General features: G+C 35.8%; 1 protein-coding gene across 1 annotated transcript; it reads right to left on the bottom strand.

Annotated features, from left to right (window-relative positions):
• Window positions 1–4,262: 4,262 nt before the first annotated feature.
• LOC149159523 (putative pectate lyase 18) lies at window positions 4,263–5,997 on the bottom strand. The gene is made up of 4 exons (XM_089433504.1): window positions 5,877–5,997; window positions 5,109–5,757; window positions 4,905–5,008; window positions 4,263–4,784 (listed from the first exon to the last, which is right to left on the bottom strand). The coding sequence occupies exons 1-4, from the start codon at window positions 5,969–5,971 to the stop codon at window positions 4,424–4,426; spliced, it is 1,209 nt and encodes a 402-aa protein (XP_089289630.1). The 5' UTR covers window positions 5,972–5,997; the 3' UTR covers window positions 4,263–4,423.
• Window positions 5,998–7,142: the final 1,145 nt, after the last annotated feature.

Raw genomic sequence — 7,142 nt, 5'->3', positions numbered from 1 at the left:
TCCAATATCTTATAAGAAGATAAAAGTTGCAAAATATATATTTTTGTATTAACATATTTACATTTTTGAAATTCATATAAATATAAAAATATAAAGAAATTGTATGTTTAATGAAATACTTTCATTAAGAAACGCTCTCCAACTCTTAGCTTTCTATTAGAACCTAATGTTTAGCATTTTTGAGTAATTCAAATTGCAATGAAAAAGATTATTATAAAAAAATTAATATAATGTAATATAAGTCGTTTAACTTATAAAAAAAAGGAAAATAATAATAATAATAATAATAAAATAAAAATAACATTAGAATGATATAATTATAATAAAAATAAAAATGACCTATGATATTCATGTGGAATATAGCCTATTTAAAAGAGGGAAATTAAACCAGCCTAGATCTATGTTAACTTTGGACCTACCAAGCATCTAGATAGATCAAATCTCTTGAAAATTTACATCTATTGAAATTTGATCCCTCTAAACACTTAATAAATCTGAAATTAAAATAAATACAAACAAATATTATAATTATTTTTTATCCTTAAACTAAATACATCTTTTTTATTTAGATTTTCTCTCCTAACATTTATAAACACTCTATTACCACTTTTTCACAATCAAAGTCATTAGTGCCCCTCTCTAATGAAATGACTTATCTCAGGGAATACTCTCAATAGTTTAAAAAGATACTTAAATTTATTATTTTTTTAAAAGATGGAAACCACACTAACTCTTAAGCAATGGGAAACCAAAAACTTTGGTTCGAACACTCTATTACCACTTTTTCACCTATCAAAGTCATTACTCTCAATAGTTTAAAAACTACTTAAATTTATTATTTTTTTAAAAGATGGAAACTACACTAACTCTTAAACCAATCGGAAACCAGAAAATTTGTTTCGAACATTCTATTACCACTTTTTCACCTATGAAAGTCATTAGTGCCGCTCTCTAATAAAAAGACTTACATAATGGAGTACTCTCAATAGTTTAAAAGGATACTTCAATTTATTATCTTTTAAAAGATGGAAACCACTCTAACTCTTAAACCAATGGAAATTAAAAAATTTGGTTCCATGGAAACGAGTCTGGCTCGTGAAAGAATGGTATATGTTAATTAGGTGGAAAGTTTCAATGGTATATGTTAATTAGGCGGAAATCAATAAATTTGATGAGAACCAGTTTGTGGCACTGTGTGTGTTTTCTGCCGTTCCCCACAGATTCGACGCTGCGTGAACTAAAGTTTGATTGTCATTTGCGCATGGCTGCTCGGTGGGTTAAGGGATGTACGTAATGGCGATTGTTTTCCTTGTGGTTTGAGGGATGTAAGCAATCGTGGAGGTCAGGTCTTCTCAAGTTTCATGGAATTACCGACGAAATACCCCTCAAACTTATGTTCGCTCGCAACACTATTCACAACTTTTAATGTCAGCTGTTATGGTTTTTCACAATGCAAGTTGAAATTAGAAGCTCAATACGAATGTGTGTCAAATTCATTGTTAAAAAAATACCAGCTGAATACGAATACCTGTCAAATTCACGATTTAATCAAGTTAAATCAAAATGATGTTGTTCATAAGGGAATGAACAGTTTTATTCATTGGTATTTTTTATTTTTTAAATTTTTTATTTTGAAATATTTATAGTTGGATATGGCTTAATTTAATTTAACTAATAGACGGAGTAGTTTTTTTCCTTGTGAAATGAGAAAATGATATTTTTTTTATTAAAATACAATTTTAAATGTATAAATGGATTTAGTATTTTTTTTTTCGATAAAGAAATTGTATTATTTATCATAATTTAAAAAAAAAAAGATAAGATCAATAGATTATCTGAGTTGATGTCACATTAGGCAAAATAACATGCTTGAGAGCTAACAAGAGTTTTTCTCTGGACAAGATTGAGCTTGTGAAGAAGCCAAGACAATTTGCGTCATTGGTTATTTCCGAACCAAAGGTAACACAAGAAGATAATTTTTTAAAAATACACATTATTGCGGTGGGTTGGGGGAAAACAATGGTGGGGCTGCAAAGAATGTTGCCCGCACATGTGTGCGGTAATTAATATGCTTCATCCACATCTCCAATGCATGGAGGTGGTCATTTGTTCGCCAGAGTTGTTGCCGAAGGCCATCTATGGAGACTGGGAGTTCATTCTGCGTGAGTTGGAGGTCGTTGAGTTAGGCCACCAATTCATTTTGGTCATCGTAACGTTGTTCCTTAAGTGTCTCCATGCATAGATTGAGATTGTTCAATTGTGTCGCAATGAAGTCTAGGGTTGTCGGGGCCTCTACGCAGCCCGTGAAGCAACCTGGGGACATGGCTGCCTGAACATCAGAGTGGCAGCTCTCGGTCGACTCTGAGCTTGAACTGGGCACATCGTGTGGTAGACAGTTTTCCATACGGTGACCAGCTCCCCTCTGCGAGTGCGACCTCTCTCTCTCGGCATACATCTGACTCCCCCTCTGCCAGTTTCACCACCACGGGGACAAACTTGGCTGCCCTGTGCAACCCACTGCATAAGCCTATTATGGACCAAACAAAATAATACACTTCTTACCTCCCCGTCGTCACGGTTCACCGTATACCCCATGCAATTCTCTTACCCCTCCCCACTCTCTGCGAGTGGGTTGGAAGTGCGCTACTAGTCTCTAAAGTGGACATGCTGCTCCAGAGGAAGAGCCACGACCCAAAGTCTCCGCCACACTGCCTCTCCAAAGGATCAATCTCATTCCTGATGTAGACCCACAGTGAGCTAGGGGAAGTGAAAGCCCACCATGCACACTCTCCAACTCCAAGACTGTGATTCTCATCACAACAGCTATTCCAATGCTCTCTTGGATCCCACAACCAGAGTGTTTGTAGGTTCTAGTCCCCCACATACCTGCCTACACCAAACTCATCCTGCACCATCACCCCCAAGCCTTCGCCTGAGACAGGATGCCAATACCTCACTGTTCTCTCGCACCGAGCACTCCCTCCTCATCGCCCAATAACTGCAAATAGCTACCCTCCTAACCTTTGTTGCACATTAAGTAATGCTCGCGGGAGGATCCCAGGTCCCAACAACCTTTATGATATCTGTGCTGCGCGTGGAGGCCCATCTCTATCCACACTCCAACACGCAGGCACCTATTGTGATGATTCGGCACCACCCCATCAGAGAATAAATGGACTTAGTATCTTAAAAATCACTAACTTTTCGTAAATTAATGAACTTAAACTAATAATTTTTAAAAATCTAAACTAGATTTTCAACAAAATTATCCAAAAAAATATTTCAATGCCATTTTATTTACTAATTAAACTAGGCCTTTTAAGTATTACTTAAATAAATAAATATTACCTAAAAATCAAGTTGACGATATAAATTTAAATAAAAAAAAGTCAAATAATTTATAAAAACATACTATTATTACAGGTATTTTAATTAAAATAATTCAACAATATTTTATTGTCTAAAATTATGAACATTAAGGTAATCCATTTTTAAATGATATTGTGATTTAATCCATTTTTAAATGATATTGTGATTTTCACATGATATTGTTCATTTTAATATAAAGATGGAGTGATGGGCATTACTGTATAAAAAATACCTTATGAACATTAAGGGAATCCATTTTTAAATGATATTGTGATTTTCACGTGATATTGTTCATTTTAATATAAAGATAGAGGGATGGGCATTACAATATAAAACATTCTAATATAAATATAGAGGGATGGGTATTACTATATAAAAAAATGCCTGGAAGGAATAAGATTTTCAAATATATATATATATATATATATATAAAATAAATTTTTATCATCGCATCATAATCATGCTTCCCACCACTGAAGTTAAAAGGAATTTATTTTTAAATGATATTGTGATTCTGACCGGATATTGTTAATTTTATTATAAAAATACAGTGATGACCATTATTATATTAAAAAACATGGATGGATAAGAGTTTTGAAAATATATTAATAATAGAATTTGAATTTTTTAAAACATACTTCTGGTCGGAGTCTTTAATTACCGAATCATAATCATGCTTCCCACCTCTATAAATAAAATTATTATTATAACTACAACGTATTAAAAAAAAAAAAACAAAATAATTTATTTATATATATTAAAATAACTACTTAAACATTTTGATATAAACATGAATCCCTTATATTCGCTTAATTGCAAAGGTAATCAATAGCAGATCAATATCAATATGCCGCATAACTTATGATAAAAGATATTGTGAAGTAATTGCTCATAATTTATAACGAAAGTTGCAAGCAATGCATAAGAGCTCCGATCATTTTGTCGGCACTGTGAGAAGGGAGACATTCAAGAATACAGTACAGTTATGAAAAGTAATGACAATGTTTGAGGGCACTCAAATTCAGTCGTGATAATGGCGGGTAAGAAGTTGCAGTTAGCAGCGAGTTCCTTTCTTGCACGAGAGAACACCCGCGTTCCTGGTGATCTCTTTCACAACGGCTGAACTCTTTGGTCTGGCACTGTATGCAGTTGTATACGTCGAAAGCACCTGCGATCCTGATGGCGTGAAATATACACCATTTTGCAGCGCATCATCTTCTGATATCCAGTTCCACTTTTTCCATTCACTTTCTGTGGAGTTTTGCCTCTTGGTTACCTCTTTAGCCAAGGGATTTCCAGATGCCATGAATCTATTGCCCTGACTCAGTATGGTGGGGTTTGAACTTCCACCGATGGCATACATTCCCCACTCAGTGTAATCATTGTTAAACACATGGAAGTATCCAAATCGGCACCTACATCCATTTCATTCATAATTTAATCTCTAAATGATATAATAACTATTTCATATTTTTCCTTCACAACAAAATGCAAAACAAGACGGGAAATGAATGAAATAACAATTAATTACTCACCTTGGCATTCGCTGCACGAGACCTTCGCCAAAATGGTTGAGTGCAACCGTTGCCTGCATAACTTTGTCATGGTGGTGGTCGTCACTGTGACCCAATAACATCACCTACCATTGGGGAAAAGCAGACCATTGTCAAGCTAGAAGAGAAGGAATAAAGTAGAGAGAATTGCAATTAATGAATGAATGAATGTGTGAGGTTGCTTACTTTGTTGTGGTGAGTGAAATAATTGTTGGAAATGGTGATATAGGTGGATGCCTTTACTGCGTCAATGAGGCCATCTTCGCAGTTAGACATAGAGCAATGGTCCACCCATATGTGCCTCGCTGTCGAGATTGAAATCCCATCTCCATGATTTATTTTTCTCGACCCACTCTTCAAAGGATACATATTTATCGCAGCTTTTCCTAGACTTTTACAGTCATGAATGTGGATGCCATGAATGATGATGTTTGTCGCATCTTTTATGGTGATACACGGGCCCTTACCAATGTGGACTTTCGCGCCTCGTCCATCGATTGTTTTGAAGCTGTCAAGAACTAGCTCTTCCTTGAGCTGGATGACCATGTCATTCTGGAAGATGGTCCACAGCGGTTCCGTCTGAATCACAGCATAACGGAGTGTACCATTGGACGGATTCGCGGCATCATCACTGGGGTCCGTAACCACATAAAACTTGCCGTTTTTGCCTCCGATGGCATGCTTCCCAAATCCAATGCCGCAATCTGCCAGCCGTTTTCTGTTGCGTTCCCAATTGGGGTCGCACCGCCAACAGTCATCGATGGGATTACCCGTTGTACATGACAACACGCTCAGCTCTTCTCCTCCTCTTGTACTGTTGTTAATAGTGCTTCTGCTTATGTTCGAATACGCATACATTGAAGCATTCTCGTGTCAATTCAGCCTCAATAACTAAAAAAAGAACAGAGAGATTAACAAAAGGGAATGTAATGTTGCAGTGAGCCATTTACTCACTGTTGAACTATTTTTAGTCCGTTGCTCTCATCTTTCTCCACAGGAAACGTGGACCTAGTTATATTGCCCGGGGCCTCGACTATCTTCCGTCCCATAAACTTATCTCCATATTTTGATTCAAATGGCTTTGGCCCCCCGCCATGAACGCAGCGGAGAATTCCAATCAACAGCATGCACCTCAAAATACTAATTTGATTGCTCATTTTGACAGCCATGACTCACGTTTGTCTTCTTAAGAAAACAACAACACTAACAATACTGGTGGTGGTTGCTTCTGCTCTGAGCCACTCTTGCAAATGCCGGGGCCTTCTTATAGTATCCACAGTTTTGTCGTTACTATCATTTCATCACACTTGGTAAATTGCAGTATGAATTTGATCCTCTGCGCATGTTTTTATGATGGCTTAGGGAATGTAGGGACGTGCATTGACTCGAGGGAGATGGCAAACGTAAGTTGCGATTTTTTTGAACACAGCACAGAATTTTAAACTTTGATGTTTGACAAACATGCACGCTAAAAACCACCGTCTCACAAACTAATATGTTATAGCTAAAACTAGCATATGTCAAAATTTTGAGATGAGAGACTGAACTCCAAAGAGAATGGTGAACCCTTACCAACCGACACTGCAGTACCGCTCTTTCAGTGATACAAATGGTGAAGGGAAACTCCAGACAAAATACGGAATATTGTGACCTTCTGACCATTGACTTTCCCCGTCAAATCTCTAGAATAATATTTTCACACGTCATAAGTTGCAATTCACGTTTAATGTGAATTTCAGATCGAAGTTTAACATGTAAATCTTAGGTATATATCTAATCGTTATGTTTAATATGAATGTAAGATCAAGTTTAACACTTAAATCTTAGTTAAATATGTAGTCGTTCTATAGATTAACTTTAACATTTCAATCTTAGGAAGATGTAAATAAATAGCTTTAATTTTTTTTTTTTTTCAACTCCGAATAAAAATGGTCTTCTATTGCTTTCAAATAGACACGTTTAAATAACTATCATTCATACATTAAAATATGAATGAGAATAACAAAAAAAAAATTCGTAGATTAAAGCATTGCCCGCTTCGTTCTTCATAATTTTCGGTTTCCTTTTCACACTATGTGCTTCATGTATAAACATCAAAACAACAAACATGGTTAGGGAACAGCTGACATAGTGACAGAAATACGGATGTAGGTGCACGTTTTCACAGTCATATGAGCCAAAGTCGTTAAAAAAAAATATTCATTAGAGATTAAGTTTCAC

The sequence above is a fragment of the Pinus tabuliformis genome, chromosome 5_2, assembly GCF_031772625.1.
Source record: "Pinus tabuliformis cultivar Carrire ecotype Pingquan chromosome 5_2, CPIR1, whole genome shotgun sequence".
Classification (NCBI taxonomy): Eukaryota; Viridiplantae; Streptophyta; class Pinopsida; order Pinales; family Pinaceae; genus Pinus; species Pinus tabuliformis.
Note: the sequence above shows the minus strand (reverse complement) of the source record. Positions and strands in the feature narration are given on the sequence as shown.

Bases quoted from the DNA above. Each gene is read 5' to 3' on its own strand.
- LOC149159523 (XM_089433504.1), bottom strand. From the start codon at position 5,971: ATGGGACGGAAGATAGTCGAGGCCCCGGGCAATATAACTAGGTCCACG. The intron at 5,758-5,876 runs GTGAGTAAATGG...TTCGAACATAAG, and splicing joins GGACTAAAAATAGTTCAACA to CAGAAGCACTATTAACAACA. The intron at 5,009-5,108 runs GTAAGCAACCTC...CCCCAATGGTAG, and splicing joins ATTTCACTCACCACAACAAA to GTGATGTTATTGGGTCACAG.